Source organism: Sarcophilus harrisii, chromosome 2, assembly GCF_902635505.1.
Source record: "Sarcophilus harrisii chromosome 2, mSarHar1.11, whole genome shotgun sequence".
In the NCBI taxonomy this organism is placed as follows: domain Eukaryota; kingdom Metazoa; phylum Chordata; class Mammalia; order Dasyuromorphia; family Dasyuridae; genus Sarcophilus; species Sarcophilus harrisii.
The window spans coordinates 556,903,216-556,921,204 of record NC_045427.1 but is presented as its reverse complement, the minus strand read 5'-3'; the positions used below and the strand labels follow the sequence as shown (position 1 = coordinate 556,921,204).

General features: G+C 50.5%; 1 protein-coding gene across 1 annotated transcript in view; it reads left to right on the top strand.

Moving 5' to 3' along the window:
* PDZD7 (PDZ domain containing 7) overlaps positions 1 to 17,989 on the top strand; it is a 19,265-nt gene extending 1,276 nt beyond the window's left edge. Inside the window, exons 2-16 of the mRNA XM_031949353.1 lie at positions 5,139 to 5,279; positions 5,573 to 5,747; positions 6,487 to 6,663; positions 6,749 to 6,896; positions 7,551 to 7,611; positions 8,564 to 8,986; positions 9,384 to 9,581; positions 10,769 to 10,816; positions 11,023 to 11,251; positions 12,636 to 12,715; positions 12,801 to 13,015; positions 13,882 to 13,963; positions 15,504 to 16,100; positions 16,225 to 16,325; positions 16,885 to 17,989. Coding sequence (XP_031805213.1) covers positions 5,139 to 5,279; positions 5,573 to 5,747; positions 6,487 to 6,663; positions 6,749 to 6,896; positions 7,551 to 7,611; positions 8,564 to 8,986; positions 9,384 to 9,581; positions 10,769 to 10,816; positions 11,023 to 11,251; positions 12,636 to 12,715; positions 12,801 to 13,015; positions 13,882 to 13,963; positions 15,504 to 16,100; positions 16,225 to 16,325; positions 16,885 to 17,052 — 2,843 coding nt within the window. The 3' untranslated portion in view covers positions 17,053 to 17,989. The remainder of the gene's footprint in view (positions 1 to 5,138; positions 5,280 to 5,572; positions 5,748 to 6,486; positions 6,664 to 6,748; positions 6,897 to 7,550; positions 7,612 to 8,563; positions 8,987 to 9,383; positions 9,582 to 10,768; positions 10,817 to 11,022; positions 11,252 to 12,635; positions 12,716 to 12,800; positions 13,016 to 13,881; positions 13,964 to 15,503; positions 16,101 to 16,224; positions 16,326 to 16,884) is intronic.

Below are 17,989 nucleotides of genomic sequence, written 5' to 3'. Positions count from 1 at the left end.
TTAGGGCCTCTGAATCTAAGAGCAGGGGAGTATCTGAGCGCAAACTCTCTCAGTTATAGAATCTGTCCGGTATCTGCCTGAGGGAAGCCTCTCTTCCTACTCATCCAGAAGGTACCTGCTGACAACACTGTCCGCTATCTTGCGTTGGGCTATTCCTCCCTGGAGCGCAGGCATGTGTCTTGACCTCCCAGAAGGCCATCATGTTTGCTCTGGGATAAATGAATAGGTGAGGGCTGTAAGGAGTTTAAATGATGGACAATCGCCATGAGCTAGGCAGGAGCTTGGGGAGAGTTTCCTCAAAGGAGTCAGAGTCAATGGGCATTCAGAGCATTTGGATTCCGGAAGCCCAGAGGATAGTCTAGGAAAGAGGACAAAAACTTGGAGACCAGATGTGCAAATCTTGTGTAAGGACTTGGGCCTGGATAAAAATATTAACTGGTGAAGAGGAGAACAGTTAGAAAGGCGGGCTGCACTCAGACCATAGAGGCCTTGGATGTTGAAATAAGGTGCGTGGCAAACTTAAACCTGGGACTTCTATCCTCCCCAGCTCAAAAAACTTGAGATCAGGTCTCAAGAAAGGAAAAGGATCTACAATAATTAGGTCTATCCTGTAGCCTGTACATGTTTTCAGGACTAGGAAAGAGATGGATAAAGTATTTGAATATCCTGCATCCTCTCCCCCATCTCTTCTTCCTTGCTCCAACCTCCAGATCCCTTGATTACTTAGGATATAAGCTCCCTGAGAATTGCCATAGTTTCATTCTGCATATATTTGTAGCACACAGCAGCATTTAATAAACACTAAATGACCCGCTCAAATCCATCTACCTTTGAGTTCTTTTGCTCCTCCTCTCCTAGTCCACATGTTCGCCCAGGCCCCATACACAGAGGCAGTCTAACTCCAACAACAATCCGGAAGCATCTGACCTCAAAAACACTTGGTTCCAAAATATCCATTACACCTAGGTCCATTTATACCTAATTCTATTGTTACCCCAGCCACATGTAATTTTTTGGAGAAGATCATTCTCTTAAGACAGGAATTCTTAACCTAAGTTCTGGGAACATCTTGAAAATGTTTGTTTTTAATAATAACTATTAATAATTTAATAAATATTAAGATTTTATATAGAAGCATATTCCAATAGGATTAGTTTGTAATTCTATAGATTTTCCTGAATGCATTTAAAAGCATTTTTCTGAAAAGGGCTCCATTGGCTCATCGGGCTGCCAAGGTCTGTGTGGGGGTCCCCTAACAACGACGAAGATGAAGAACCCCTGCTTTAAGAGAAACCCAAAGCTGCCCTTAGATAAAGGGCCTGGGGGAGGGGCGAAGAAAAGGCCGGGAGAACCACACTGTAAAACAGTAATGGCTCCCCACATCTCCGCCTGGTCCTCTAACTCGCGTCCCCGGATCGGATTTATCCAGGCCTCCTCCTGCTTGTGGTTCGCTTAGGCCAGGGGAAGAAGAGGGGCCGCAGGGGAGTCCCAAGGCCTCGCGGAAGGGCCTCGGGCTCGAACAAAGCTCCGCCACGTCCCGGAGGCCATCGGGGCCCACTTATTCCCACTTTTTAATAGGGAAACTGAGGCTCAGAACCGTAGCGGGTGCTGCCCTGGGCCAACCATCCCGTGGGGAGATGCCCAGGCCCGGTCCCCAGACCGCAGCGCCGGGCTCCAGGCCACAGTTCTGCAGCTAAAGCGAGGGCCCCACCTTAACCTCTTCTCCCTCACCCCGGGGAGGGGGCTCCCAGCCGGGCCCCGGGCACTTACGGACTCGGGAGACAACGGCCACATGGCAGCACGGGCTTTGCTCGGGATCCCGCAGCCTCAGAACTACTTTGGCCGGGACTTTTTAAAAGATGGCTCTGAAAAAGGCCAGCGCCCGGCGGGCCACTCTATCGCCAACCTCTCTGGGAAGGGGCGGGCGGTGGGTGCGTGGCCCTTTTAAGGCTCGTCTCCCGAAGCCCCACAATGCCATTGGAGCGCCTTCCGGCTCCTCCTCGCGGTGCCCGGGAGCCCCCTGGAGGGCCCTGGAGGGTCCTGGAGGCCCGAAGTTCCTGTCGTGGGAAGGCGGGCGGAGGGAGAGAGGGGGAATCCTCCTCCAAGCCCAGAGCAGGGCCGCCGAGGGACGGGCTGTCTGGCCTGAACCCCGAAGCACCTGCTCGCTCCTAAATCCGGAACCTCCCACCCAGCACGGTTTCCGTGGCCCCTCCCCCCGCGCGGGCCAAGCCCTGCGTGGGACCCCGAACCTCAGCCCCTCCCCCCCGGCCCCTCTCCCAGACTCGAACCTCCTTGGTTCTCAATCCGGAAACTCCCTCAACCTTTGACCCTAGAGCCCTCCAGCCCGACGTTAGCAGCCCGAGTCCCGCCCCAGCCTCTGAGTCTAGAACCTAGAACCCCCGCCCAATCCTGGGCCTGGGCTCAGGAAGGAGGGAGAGAAGGAAGAAAACGGGGGGAAGGGGTATTAAGCACCTCCTATGTTCCGAGCGCTTGCTGGAGGCTTTGTAACTTAGGCCCTCATTCTGTTCTCACAATATCCCTGAGACATTGCCGGAGCGCAAGTAGGGGAGCGGGTGTGGATACAGAGACAAAACAATGCAAATCTTTATTTCTCGATTTGTCCATTTCCATGTGGATATCTCTCTGGCTCCTTAAAACCATATGCCAGTCTGGGCTTATCCGAACCTCTTCTGACTCGGTCAGTGGCTGTATATCTCCTCCCTGACTCAGGCTTGTTCCCAGAGTCAAGTCTGGGGGAGATCCCCTTTGCTTTGGCATCAGGGCAGTGAATCAAAGATAGGTTTCCCCAGATGATACTAAACCGAGAACCCTGTGATGAATCCGAAATCCTTTATGACTTGGTTTTCCCCTCAGGTATCCACTTGCTAATTATAAAATTCAGGAGCACGAAGAGACAGAAACCTTTTAGTCCAACCCATACCGGAACCAGAGTTTTATCTGCAACACACCCACAAATGGTCCTTTTAATTTTTTAAAGCCACCTAGGAAGAGAGAACCCAATATCCTTCCAAGTCAGTCTATTTTATTTTTGGAAAACTGATTCTTAGGAAGTTTTTCCTTACATCAAAACCTAAATTTATCTGTTACTTCTACCCATTGCTCCTATTTCTGCCCTTTTGAGTAGAGTACACCTAATCCCATTCCATGTGACAGCCTTCAAGAACCAGAAGACAGCCATCATATCCTTCCCTAAATCATATGCAGGTTAATACCCCCACTTCTTTGATCTGCTTTCATATGAGCATGATCTTGAGGCCCTTCACCAATCTAGGTGCCTTTTAAGACATTCTCCATTTTATTAATGTCTTTACTCAGCTGTGGTCCCACAAAACTCTAGCTGTATCGGACAAATAAGACTATCACCATTTCTAGATGCCCTCCATTATTTCAATGTAAAATTGCATTAGCATATCATACTTCTGACCAGTATTGAGCTTTGAGTACATTTGAGTACATTGAGTACATTTAAATCCCTAGACCTTTTTCAGATCTGCTGTCTAGCCATACTTTCCCCACCTTGTACTTGTAAAATTGATTATTTGAACCCAAGTGTAAGCTTTATATTTATCCCAATCAAGTTTCATCCTATTAATTTCAGCCCCAAAGTGGTTCTGGGAATTTTATTTTCATCCATGTTCTATGCTATTCTTTTTGGCTCCCATTCTAAAATTAATTATTGGCCAAGGTTTATTGCAATCCAGTCTTACCTGACAAATCATAATCATGGTGAAGGTCTTTTTTGGGTGGATCTTAGTGGAATATTTTTTCAAAATATTGTTTTCAAATGAATAAAATAAAACACATAGGTTAATAAAGGAAATATATTGAAGTACGGCTGTTAAAATAAAAATAAAAACATTGTGGACTCCAGGTTAAGAACCCCTGATATAAAGGAAGATATGTAGTAGACTGTATATCTAAAATCACCCTCCCTATACCTTCTGGAGCCAAGCAAAGTAAGTTCTTCCACATAACAATCCTCCAAATATCTCAAAAGGCTTATCACACCCTTCTCATTCATCCCTACATCTTCACTTCTATTTTGCAAGCTAATCATCCACAGCCCCTTCAGCGAAAATTCTTGTGGCATGAATGACCTCTTCTTCCATTAGCTCTATTAAGATTGGACACAAGATTTGATAGATGGGGGCTCTTTTTTAAAAAGGGGATGTATGAGAAGGAAAAAAATAATTTTTTCTTTCAAATAAAGTCTTTAGGTATGTCATTTGATAGGCCCCTTCTCTGGCTTAGCAAATAAAAATTAATGATAAACTTTGGTTAATTTTATATAAATATATACACATATATTACTATGAAGATCATGTATTTTTAAATCGACAGGAGTCAGGAGTTCAGGTTAGGGGAAAACCGTCAGTCTTTATACTCAGTGAAGAAGGATCGGAGGTGGAAGAGAATCGGCGATAGCAATGTGTGCAGCTGAGTCAAGAAGCTAGCTCGACCAGCAGCCACACAGCAGCTCGGAGTCTCGAACCCAGCCCAATCTCCCCACTCTCTCCCAGCTTCTCTTCCTGTCTTCCTCTCTGCCTCCACCCCCCAAAATCATCATTTCCTATACAACACATCAGGACTTGCATGGAGAGTGGGCAGGGACCATTCTTTATCCAATCATGTATATTAATAGAGTATAGCCCAATTACTATTTAGCCTCCCGTACTTGGGACCTCAGTGCATCAGCTCAAACCTCAGCCCATTACATATTACATATATTATAAAGCACTTATGTATTATTCATATTTGAGCCTACCAATAATTCTACAAGATAGATACTATGGCAGTTTACAAATGAAACAGACTTGTAGAGATTAAGTGATTTGTCTAATGTCACATAGTAAGAGTCAAAGATGAAAATTCTTTTCTGACGTAAAGCCCAGTATTCTTTACACTCTATCATACTTGCCCCCATAACCCTAGATGTTTTAGATTAGAAAGGATTTCATAGGTTGTCTCACCTTCTCTGCCCCCCCAAAACGAAGGCCCCTCACAGCAGTGGGGGGAAGAAGGTATAGTCTGTGATATCTTACAGTGCTGTACAAGCTAGGGGTTCCTTCTGGGAAAATGAGTGTCCCCAATACCAGCTCATCCTTCTTTGCCTTCAGCCAACAGTGATGAGAGTGACATCATCAATGCAGTCACGGTGGAGAAGAGCCCAGCAGGAAAGTTGGGCTTCAGTGTCCGTGGGGGCTCCGAGCATGGCCTGGGTATCTTTGTCAGCAAAGTGGAGGAAGGGAGCAGTGCAGGTGAATTTCTGCCATATTTTGGGGGGCCTTGGGAGGAGAGAGGGGAGAAATCAGGTCCTGCTGTAAAGGGGAAGGCACTCAGGGGGAAGACAAAGCCCAGCTTTCGGGTATCCCAGAGGTAGACAAAGTCTGAAGGGGTAGACAAAGTTCTCCTCCCAGAGATGCACTGCTCTAAAATGACAGTTATCTTCAGAAAAACCTAGGTTTGGAGAGGGGATTGGATTTAGGTAGAGAACCCCACTTCTGCTTTTGAGGAATCTGTTAGGGAAAAAGGCAACTGGGTTCCACTGCAGAGAGAGCTGGTCTACGAGTGGGAGACAAAATCACAGAGGTGAATGGGCTCAGCCTGGAGAGTACCACTATGAGTAGTGCTGTGAAGGTGCTGACCGGGAGCAGCCGCTTGAGCATGATGGTGAGGCGAATGGGCCGGGTGCCTGGGATCAAGTTCTCTAAGGAGAAGACCACGTGGTGAGGGCTGCATCTGTCTTACCTTCCCCATCCCCCATCTCCTTACCTGGATGGGACTCTGGGAGAAAGGGAAGGGAACTGGTGGGACTTGGGACATCCAGAGAAGAGGGCCTGTAGTTTGGTAGCACTTTATAAGGAACCTAGAAAATGCTCGTGTGGCCACAGACTAATTCCCGCAGCCCAAGAAAGAGATGACTGAGGGGGCTGAGGGAGCTCCTGAATCTAGGGTGGTGATGTGAGCCCCTCTCTCCCTGCTGAATCAGTTGTGCTTTCTTCTCCCTCTGACCCCTCCTCAGAGATTGCTGCTCTTTTCCTCCTGCTCTTCTTGGCTCTTATGCCTCTTCTTCCTGCCTGTGCAGGCCTTTGGTGAGTGAGCCTAACCATCTTGGTGGCATTTTGGGAATAGAGACTTCATCCTCTCTCTCTTACTGGGGAATAATTCTTCCCCATCTCTTTGTCCTATGCCCTCTCTTTATCCCTTGTCACAAAATTATGATCACTCTCTTGGGGGCTGTTTATCCAACTCTGGACAAATCTTAGTCGGGAAAAGGGCTGCTATCTGCCCTCACCCATGCTCAGTGAAATGAGTTATATCTAAGCCTGGGAAAGGGTCTGTGGGGAGCCTGGCACCTGGGAATGGGAGGCATTGAAGTGCTGCAGGACCCCCCATTTTCAATCCCAGCTTGTTAGTGACTGATTCCCCCCCCCCCATTCTCTTGGCTGGTCTGCTGGGTACTAGGGTGGATGTGGTCAACCGAAGGCTAGTGGTGGAGAAATGCGGTTCAACACCCTCAGACTGCAGCTCGGACGATGGAGTTAGGCGCATTGTGCACCTGTACACGACTTCTGATGACTTCTGCCTAGGTTTCAACATCCGAGGGGGCAGAGAATTTGGTCTGGGAATATATGTCTCCAAGTGAGTGTACTGGGTAGGGGCTGGAATAGGGGCTGGCTGGAGACACTAGGGGAGGAGTTATTCTGACTGATCTCCCTGGTCTCAGAGTGGACCATGGTGGACTGGCCGAAGAGAATGGCATCAAAGTGGGAGACCAGGTCCTGGCAGCCAATGGAGTGAAGTTTGACCACATTAGTCACAGCCAAGCTGTGGAGGTGCTGAAGGGTCAGACACACATCATGCTGACCATCAAGGTAGGCCATTGACCGTAGAGTTGTTACAGACCCATCGGACTCTGGGATGAAAGGATAAAAGTCAGACTGCAGAAAGAACTTTCTAAGAGTAGCAAGTGTAAGCTTTAAACAAGGCAGCTGGCTTTATCAGCAAGCCCTGGCTCTATAACTCAGAGTAATGGGGGAACACAGGTTGACTTCTAGAGAGAGCTAGGCCCAGGGTCAAGGAATTAGTCTCTGTGACCATTAGATAGACAATGAAAGGAAGAAGAGGCAAGAGGCTTTTTTTTTTTTTTTTTTGAGGGGAAGAAGTTAAATAACATGTCCTGGGTCACATAGCTAGTAAATATTTGAGGGTGGATTTGAACACAGGTCCTCCTGACTCCAAAACTGGTGTTCTGTCCACTGTGCTAACTGCCTCTTCTAGATTTTATTTTAAGGGATCAACCAGGGAGAGATTGGGATCATTAATCAGCTCTTGGGTCATATTTTTCCCATTGTTTAAACTATGTAAGATAATCATACCCTTACCTCCATGTCTCAATTCCCCAATTCTCTATTCCCATCCCAATCTCCATAATTCCCATTCCCATTCCCACTGCATCCCTTTTCCCCTTTCCATTCCTCTCCCAATTCCTCGTCTCCTTTCTTCTTCCCTTCTCTCCTTCCCCTCAGGAAACAGGAAGATATCCAGCCTATAAGGAGATGGTATCTGAGTACTGCTGGCTGGACCAATGTAAGAAGCTCTGAAGGCAACATGGGTCAGACTCCAAGGGGCTCCATATGTGTCTGGGGAGGGGGTGGAGGGATCACTTCATGAATGGCTAGAGCATGGGTGTCCCAAGCTTAATTCAAAAGTCTCCTTTCCCTCTAAAAGCTTCTACCTCCCAGCCACTCATCTGGGTTCCAGGGGTTTTTTTGACTCTTCTTTGACACTTTAAACTCAGCCTCCAAATCTGCCATTCTCAAAATCCTGCCTCTTAGGAAAGCTTGGATTAAAGGAAGAACAGGGCCTTAGTACTATCTACAATGATTTACAATGGGGGTTCTTAATTTTTGGACCCATGGACACTGCTAACAATGCCTACCAGCCAGGAGTTCATACACTACTGGGGAAAGACAACTATATACAAACAAAATATAGAGAGGATAGTTTGAAGATAATCTCCCAGGGAAGGCATCCAGGTAAAGGAGGACTGGGAGAAGCTTCTTGCAGAAATTGGAACTCAAGGCCTGAGGGAAGCAGGAGGCATGAGGAGGGAGTTTGTTTCAGGTATGGAAACCCTGATCTGCAATAATATAGCTTGCAATTAATTGTGGCACTTTATAGTTCATCAGGAGCTTCTGTCATTTGAACCTCCCAACCACCTTGCAAGGTAGGTAGTATCAGTGTCATTACATATAGTCTAACCCTCTCATTTTTTCAGCTGAGGAAAGAGCCAGCGATAAGATAGAAACAACTTGCCCAATATTGCCCAGGGAATCGGTGGAAGAGCTGGGACTAGAACCTAGGTGTCCTGACTCGCAGACCACAGCTTTTTCTATCACACTGCTCCCAGTTTAGCTCGTTCCCTCTTACATGCAACAGGGATCTTAGAAAGCCAGGAGGAAGTAGGGAGGGGCTTCTAAGGAGAGGGCAGGGACATGTCCATCTCCCCAGACTGATCTGGGCCCCTGCCTCTTCATAGTGAACAATGGGCCCCTGCAGCAGCTGTCACAGACATCGGAGAGTAGTTCAACTGTGTCCTCCTACTCCTCCAGCATCCCCTACAGTTCTGGCTCTGGCTCCAGCTGCCTCCCCTTGGACATGGTGGACGTTGGTCTATCCACAGAGGAGCTAGTTGGGCCAGGGTCCAGGGGCTGGGGACGAGCAGACACGGCCATACAGACTGAGCCAGAAGTCAGCGGGGTAGTGGAGACGTGGTGCAGTGTCCGGCCCACAGTGATCCTCAGAGACACAGCCATTCGATCAGATGGGCCCCTCCTTGCCCGAAGATCCGGTTCTCGCCTTGACACCGCCCTATCTGAGTCCCCCAAAACAGCCCTACTCCTGGCTCTCAGCAGGCCTCGGCCACCCATCACTCGATCTCAGAGCTACCTGACCTTATGGGGTATGTTGGGGATGGGGATGTCTCATTCTTACCCATTTTGAGTCTTCTACAGTAGCTTCTAATTCCATTCCTAAGCCAGGTCCTGGGCACCCATACTTGGTGCTGCCCTTGAAATCTTGGACTATCATATGTGTCTCCTCCTCCACCTCCACATAAGTCTCTCCAAATTACCCTAGGCTAAAGTTTCCCAGGAGGGATTAGGATGGAGAGGAGAGAGAAGGGTACTTTGAAGTTATTTTTCCTATAGTGAAATCTCTGGATGAAAAACTGGTAGACTCTGCTCCCTCTCCCTCAGTCTTTTCCAGTTGCCTCCCATCCCCCTTCTAGATCATCTCCACTCTCCCCTTTCACTGGCCCTCCCACCCCAGCCCTCCAGCCTCCTGTCTCCTACACTCAGAAGAGAAAAAACAGCGACGGAAGGAGAAGTCGGGGTCACCCCCAGAGAAGGGTGCCCTGCAGCGCTCCAAGACATTGATGAACCTCTTCTTCAAGGCGGGGAAGACTGGGCGGCTGACAGGAGATGGCAAAAATGAAGCCTCAGTGCTGGAGAATGAGAACACCAGCAGATTTCATTCACATCTGGAAGGGGAGAAAGGTAAAAGACATAATTAATGATGGGGAAGGGCCTTTGGTTCCTGCCTTCCACACCCCTTACCTTACTCTTACCAGTGTAGGGGATTGCTTTAACTTGCCTTCACTGGCTTCAGCAAGTCTGGCTAGCCTTCCCAGGTGGTGGGGAGCAAGGTTACCCCAGAACACTTTTTTCCTTCTTAAGACAGCCTAACCAAGCTTTAGAGAGGTGAAGGCAAGGTAGAAGGGTCTATGTTCTGGTGTAAACACTTCCTTCCCTGGGAAAACCAGAGTGAGGGATGGACTTGGTGTGTGTACCGAATCAAGCCTTTTATCGATATTACTAGAGGCAGCTATGTGACCTAGAGGATAGAGCTTTGAGGCAGGAATCAGAAAGATCAGAATTCAAATCCAGCCTCAGATATTTAATAACTGTGTGACCCTAAGAATGCTAAACTCTATTTGCCTCAGTTTCCTCAAATGTAAAATGGGGATAATAATAGCACTATCTCGAAAGATCAAATGAGATGTTTGTAAAATATTTAGTACAGTGCCTGACACACAGTAGAGGCTATATGAATTTTTATTCCCTTCCTTTCCTCCTAATAGTTGACATTTAGGGAATGACAGCATAAAACTAGACTTATTTCACTGGAAATAGGGAGCTTCATGGGGAAACAGGAAAGAGTATGAGTCTCCTTAGTCTGACATTCAAAGCCTTCTAGAAGGCCCCAAACTTATCTTCTTCCAGCCTTATTTCCTAAATGGAAACTCTTCCTCTTCACCCTCTAGGCACATTCTAGCACCTGTGTTTACATGCTTTTCATGTACATGTACACCTCAAGTGCCATGTCATCCATGGAGTCTTCCTAGAACACCGTAGTCCCCACTGATCTCTCCCTCTTCTGAGCTCCTGCAGCTTGTCAGTCCTCAGCCATCTAGAATCTTGCTAAAACAACACAGCACTCGTCTTATTCCCTGATTGCTCAGCAAATATTTGATTTGTCTCCCCAGCCAGGCTGTGAACTCTCAGGCTTGGAAACATTTCTTCGATTTTTCCTGTTTCTTCCTCTTTTCCCTCCCTCCATCCTTAGTTTCCCCTCCATTCAGTATGGCCAAGTCCAGGGCCTGGCACAGGACAAGAGATGGTCAATAGATCACTTGCTGACGTGATTTACCAAGGAGGCTGAAGCTCAGCTCTCTCTTCCATAGGGACATCAGGACCTGTGCAGAAGTTTGTCACCTGGAAACTGAGAAGGGGTAAGTTCCTTGGGAGTGTTGACTCTTGGTGAATCTTGCACTGGATTCAGGGGAGCGGGCCAGGATGCATGTGGTTTTGGGGATCGTGGAGTTTCTATGAGCAAGGTTCACAAACCTTGTCTGCCCAGTCAACAAGAAATCTTAATTCTTGTTGGGTCTGGGTTCTCTGACTGGTCCTGCCTCCCCAACCCCATCTCCAACTCTAGACAGAGAGAGAGCTCAGACCATGCTCATCCCTGGATCTGAAGGACGCTCTAGTCAGCTGACCAATGGAGAGGATCAGATAAAGGCCTGGGAGAGCCGTCTCCCTCTCATACAGGACCTGGCCCGGCGCCTTCTGACTGACGATGAGGTCCTAGCTGTTACTCGTCACTGTACCCGGGTAGGTTTTCCCCTGCCTCCTTCCTCTGGTCACCATCCACCATTCAATCCCTAATATCCACTCATTCAGAGGAATGGCTTAGTGAAGGAGTGCTGGTCCTAAAAATGAGGATGGATACTCAGATTTTGTCTCTGATATTTTTTAGCTATGTAATCAACCCTTTCACCTCTGGGAGCCTAATTCCCTCATCCTTGAGTAGAGATAATAGCTATTATCCCCCAAAAGTTTCGGAATTAAATCCATAGCAAGTGTTTCAAAAATCCCTACATAAATGATCTTCAGCATTATCCCCCAGTCCCTCTGTAACCTAGAAAGGGAGGGTATCATTCCCTCTGGCTGTCACCTCCTTGTCTCCAGAATCCCTTCCATTCATACCGGAGATGGTCTTGGGTGAGGAAGACAATCAACAAGTATTTAGTAAATATCTACTGTGTAATTGGCACTGTATCAGGTATTCAGCATTAAAAAGTCCCGCCCTCAAGGAATGTATATTCTAGTTGGGAACATCACATTCACAGATAGATAGAGAGCATATGAAAACGCCCTCATTGGAAAAGAGGAGCCGACAACTTGGGCAAATCAGAAAAGGCTTCTTTAAAGAGATGTCATTCGAGCTGAGTTTAGGACTGAAAAGAGGAAGAACTGAGGAGAGGAGGCCTTTGAGCCAAGAGGCACAACCCATGCCCGGACAGAGGCAGACCTCAGATCTTATATGAAGACCGCGAGCAGGCCGGTTCTGGTTTGGAGACAGTGTAAGGAGGAAGGCATTCATTCTTTGCCTACGAAGGCAGAAGGCAGACCGGGAAGGGCTCTAAATGACAGAGGAGTTCATAGATAAAAACAAGAGCCTGAAAGCCTGATGTCCGGGGTTACCCCTCCCGGAGGAAAGCAACCTTTTCTCTACGAGAGTTTGGTTGGACGCGGCCTTCATTTGACGGAGGGAAAATGAGGTTCAGAGAAGCTTCCAGCTTTCTCAAAGCCTGACAGGGGCTCAAAGCATCACAACATAAAGCTAAAGGGCAGCGCCAGGAAGCCGCTGAGACCCTCTCATCCAACAAGTGTGCTTAACGAACGAGCGACGGAGGCTCGGTACCGGTCCCGCCAGCTGCGCACACGCAGGGGACCGAGAGCTCGGTCAGGCAGCCCCGAGGTTCCTTCTGGGCCCGGGCTCTGGGGGGGTCTGCGGCAGGATTGCCGGCGCTCTGTGCGCGCGCGGACAGGACCCTCTGTGTCTGCCTAAGGGTTAAGGGAAGGGAAAGCTCCGCGCAGTCAGAGCTCTCCCGAAGGGACAGGGGGCGTGTCCGGGCTTCTCGGCCGTAAACGGAGGGGACGGCTCCGCCTCTGCACGGCCAGCGCGGGCCCGGGGCGCGGGGGGCGGGGCCGACAGCTGCTCGCTGATTGACGGAGGATGCGGAGAGGACTCCTTTCTGCCTGCAGCCTCGGGCGGCGCCGGATGGCCGGGCTAGGGGGCCACGTCTCTGCCTCTGCGGTCTGGGGACTAGCCAATAGTTCTGAGGGTCAGTCTGCCCGTGCACGGCCCACTCTGGCCGCTAGGGGGCTGGGCCTGACTCGGTAGCCTGCGTCTCCCGCTCTGGTCACCAGGGGGTGCATCTCCGCGCCGCTCCGTATCCGTGGCACGCTGTGGACGCAAGGGGGCGCCGCACTCCGCGTCATTGCAAGGCCGAGCTTGTGTACGAGGGGGTGACGGGGAGCCCCGGGCCGCCGTGGGCCGGCGGCTTATTTTCCGACAGATGCGCCCAGCCCCTCATCTTCCCCGGGCGGAGACCCCCCAGCGGCGGCTGCCTTCCCCTCCCCCCGCTCGTTGCCTCCTTAGCGAGAGACGGCGCCCAGCGTCTGCCTCTAGATAAAGAATCAGAGCCCGGCGCTCAATGAGAGCTGTCACTCGGCGGCTAGACCCGGGCTGGCCCCGCCCCGCCCCGCCCTCTCCCGAGCCAGAGCCCCCGGGCCGGGTCACGCCCGTCCCCTTCTCCCGGCAGGAGGGGTGCCCGGGGGGGGGGGGGCGGAGCGGCCCGGGGCAGGTTGTGGGCTTCTGGGAACCCAACGGGGGGCACGGGGCCCTTCCGCTTTTTGCCTTCATCCCTCGGGGGTTTCGGTTGGGACCCCGGTCTTACTGATCGTCCTAGGGGGGGGGAGTTAGGCCCTGTTTTCCTGGACCGGGCCCGAGAAACTTGTCCGGGGACTCCGGTGGGTCCAAGGGGGCGTCGGGGCTTGGTTGTCGTCGTTTTTTTGTTTTCTGTTCTTTCTGTTTTTCGTTCTTGTTCTGTTTTTGTTCGTTTTTGTTCTTGTTCGTCTGTTTGCTGTCTGTTTTTTTTTGTTCTTTTTTTTTCCTTTTGTTTTCTTTCGTCGCTTTGTTTTGTCTGCTTTTTTGTTTTTTGTTCTTCCCTTGTTTTTCTTGTTTTGCTTTCTCTGTCTCTCTGTCTCTGCTCTCTCTTCTTTCTCTTTCCACACACACACCCCCTTTTGTGGACCTGAGTCTCCTGCCTCACCCCCCTTCCTTCCTCCCTTAGGACTGCATATAGACTCGCAAATTTGAAACCTAGTGATGCCAAGGGCTTAAGCGTGAAAACTTAAAAATAAACAGGTGTGTGGGGGGGGGGGGGCGAGTGGCCCTCTTGGAATCCCATGAGGACGCACTAGCTGGGACAAGCTTTTCCTGCTAAAGGCCCGGCCTTCACCCCCGGGGCGGCTGCCTTTGGGCCCACCGGAGGACCCCCCCAAGCGCCACCTCATCACACCTGTGCCTGGTTAGTGCCTGACAGAGAGGGGGGAAGAACACTCAGAAGCTTCAACTTCTGACTTCTCTTATGTGGGTTATCGATAGGTGGGTGAGGAATGATCTGCACCAGAGTGGAGGAGGAAGGGGCAACGGTTTCTCCAAGTTTTTTCAATAGTCTCACCTAAACAGAGAGGGTTGGGTTCTGCCGATGCTGAGTACATAGGAAGGAAACGGGAAAAAGCTGCTTTCAGTTGTACCTAAAGTGTGCAGTTTAGTAAACAGCTTGTGCAGAAACACCCAGCTGGGAGCTGGAATGGCATGTATAGGGAACAAATAGCTTGACCACAAAACCAAGGGGAAGGACATGCAATAAGCTGAAAGGTGAGGTGGAGCTAGATTGTGAAGAAAAGTTGTTTTAAAAACCAAATTAAAGACTTTCTATTTTATCCTAGAGACAATAAGGAAGCACTCAAGTTTCTTGAATAGGGGAGTCAAAGTTGTGCCTTAGAAAGATAATCTTGGCAGCCCTTTCCAGAAACAATTAGAGAGAGGAGGAGACTATAAATAGGGAATTTGATCCATAATAATATTAATAACTGGGGGCAGCTCCGTGGCGCAGTGGGTAGAGCACCAGCCCTGAAGTCAGGAGGACCTGAGTTCAAATAAGTCCTCAGACACGTAACACTTCCTAGCTGTGTGGCCCTGGGTAAGTCACTTAACCCCAATTGCCTCAGCAAAAAAAAAAAACAAAAAAACAATAAACTAGCATTTATACAAGTAGCTTTGCAAATACAAATAGTTTTGCTTGTACACATATTAGCTTATCCCCAACATCCCTGAGAGGTAAGTACTATTTGCCATTTTACAGATGCTGAAAATGGGGCAGAGTTCAAATGTTACTCCAGACACCTACCGGTGGCTTGCCTAGACACCACTAAATGTCTGGGGTCAAACTCGAACTCCTTTTCTAGGCTGAGTGATCTGTCCACATAAGCCACCTAGCAGTTATTGCAATAGGATCTGTGAAAGCTGACCGGGAAGCCCTTCCCCCCCAGACCTCTGTGGCAAGGGTTCCTTCAGCCTTGGGCCTCTCGGCTCCCAAGCCCGGGGTGCAGGGGTCAGCCTTGTCACTTGCAGACCCTCCTCAAATCTGATTTCAAAACCACAAACATCTGGCTTTCAGCAGATGCCACACAAGCGTAGGTGCCTAGTCTTAGGAGGCCCTAAAAGGGGCATTTTGGCACAGGAGAGAGACCCGGCTTTGGGCTTAGCGGAAGGGAATTCTGACGTTCCGCTCTTTATTTAGGTACCACCTTAGTGACGTGGGTAGTCACTGCAAACTCTCCGTGACTCAGTTTCCTGACCCTTAAAATTGGGGCGTTTGTCTAGAGTACCTTCTCTTAACCTGGGAAGGGCCAGGGAGTTGGTGCGCGGAGGTCCTGGGAAATGGAGCCGAGGGGGAGAGCTGCAGGAGCAGAGCCTGGTCCCAGCGGGGAAGGGGGGGAGGAAAGGGGGGAGGGAGGGGAGGGTGACGAGGGCCCCGTCTCCCCCGCCCCTGCCCTCCACAGACAGCCGGGGAGGGTTCTACCTGCTCCCGATGAATGGCTTCGCGGAGGAGGAAGAGGAGGAGGCGGCGGCTGGGGCGCTGGGCCAGCGGCTGGCCGGGCTGCAGGTCTCGTCGTCTGAGGACACCCCGAGCCCTGCCCCGGCCGCCGCCTCTCGCCGCTCTCACAAGCCCTTCCCCCCGCTGCGAGACGTTCCCGTGGACGCCTTCTCCTGCCCGGGCCGCCGCAGCGCGTCGCCCCCGCCGCCGCCGCCCAGGCCGCCCCCTGTAGCCCCCCGACCCCCGCGGCCCAACTGGCTGCTGAGCGAGCCCCCCGGGCGGGCGCGTGAGGATGCCCGACGCAGCCGCAGCCGGGGTCGCAGCCGCAGCCACAGCCGCGGCAAGTCCCCGGGCAGCAGGCGATCCCCGTCCCCAGCCCCCGGGAACGGACGCTACAGTAAGTCCCGATGCTCCCGGCTTCCCCTCCCCGGCCCCGGCGCCCAGGTGGTCGCTGAGGACCCTGACCAGCGTGGAGGGGCCCCGGAGCAAGAGCCGCCTCCGGACCGTGAGAAAGAGGGGGAGCTCAGGACCGTCACCCTCTCCAAGTTCAGACAGTCCCTGGGTGAGCAGGGCAGGCTGGGAGACAGGGCCGCGGTGTGGGGAGAACTGGCCCGATCTGGGGACGCGCTGGGGTCCGGGAGGTGAACGTGGGGGTGGGAGCCTCTGATGGAGAACCCCACTCCCAGGAATCAGCATTTCTGGGGGGATCGAATCCAAGGTGCAGCCCATGGTGAAGATTGAGAAGATTTTCCCCGGAGGGGCAGCCTTCCTCAGTGGGGCTCTACAGGTACTAGGGGAAATTTGTCTGTGGGGAGGCATTCCAACCTCAGTCCTAAATCTGGTTCATCCACTGTGGGAGGAGGAGGCAACACCTAGACTGAGCACAGGTGGCTTTTGGGTGATGGGGGAAAGATGTGACAGAATAGAAAGCAGGCTAGATGTGACTTTTAAAAGGACTTAAGCTTGGCTATGTCCAAGTCACATCACTCTCTGAGTCTCAGTTTCCTCATATGTAAAAATGAAGAAGTGGGACTAGACTTAAGATCCCTTTCACTTCCAAATCCAGATGCTATGACTAAGCAGGATGGGTGGGGGTGGGAGGGGTTTGTCTTGGGTGGAGCAAAAACATCTCCCCCCACACACAAAGGGACTATTGTCTGTTTTACCCCCCCCACACACACACACAACCAAGAAAAAAAATACTGAACAAAAATCTCATTGTCAGTGCTGTCCTCCTCCCCCCCACACACTTCCCCCTAACTCCTCCTCCAGTCTCAGATTGGGAAGTGGGGTGAGAAGCCCGAGCCCCAGAAAGGAAGGCACTAAGGCTGTGACCTCTCCATCAGGCTGGCTTTGAGCTTGTTTCTGTGGATGGGGAGAGCCTCCAACAGGTGACTCACCAGCGAGCTGTGGACACCATCCGCAGGGCCTATCGAAACAAGGCTCGGGAACCCATGGAGATAGTGGTCAGGCTTCCCCGCTCTTGTCCTTCAGCACCTTCCTCCATCTCCTAGCCCCAGATCACTCTCCTTCGATGACCTGCTGATTCATTCCCTGATTCCCTCCCTAAGTTAACAGAGAGATCGGGTTATCCCCCCCCAGCACTACCCCAAGTTCCTGGATGACCACAACCACTTTCCTTAATCCATCTTTTAGAGCCTCATCTCTCTCATACAGGCAGATCTGTGGTCAGAACAGAAATTAGATGATGGTGCTAATAACCACTTTCCTATCCTTTGTTCCCCCTAGGCCCAGCTGGCCTCAAATCTAAGGCCTAGGGTGGTGGGGGGGGGTCAGAGCCATGGGAATTGGAGTGCAAGTTCTTCCCTGCTCTGTCTGGTGTCTCACAGGTAGGGCCCTCCACACGGGGCTCTTCCAGTGAGAGAGGACCAGGATCCATCTCATCCAGTCCTGTGCTTCTGGTCATTACTTAGTTAAAGGTTTAGAATGTAAGAGAACTGCCCTGGTACCTCAGACCCTATAAATTCCATTCAAGTCATGCTCCATAAGGACTTCCAGACCTTTTTCTACTGGACCTGTAGGGTAGGAGTTAAAGAGGAGCCAACAGTAGCGTGTATGTGGGCAGAGAACAGATGTTCCCTTTCTCTTATAGACACTTTAAGCATACTCATTTTTCTTAAAAACAAAAATTTTTTTTTTTAATTTTTTTCTTTGGGTTTGTACAAGAAATTTACACGTGTGAAAATATACAATTTTAAAGATGCCATAAACTCAGGAAAGAGGGTGGGATGATGTTAGAGACCGGAATAGTAACAAACACAAATAAATGAGAAGTCTCTGAGTTCTTCCTTTGGTCTGAAGGCAGCTCCTGGTCACACAGGGGGCTATGGAATGGGGCTCCAGAAAGAGGAACCTGAGGGAGAACCAAGGCAACTTCACTCCAGGTCCCTCCTCCTTTAGCCCAGGACAGGGAGGGGAGGCACATACTTC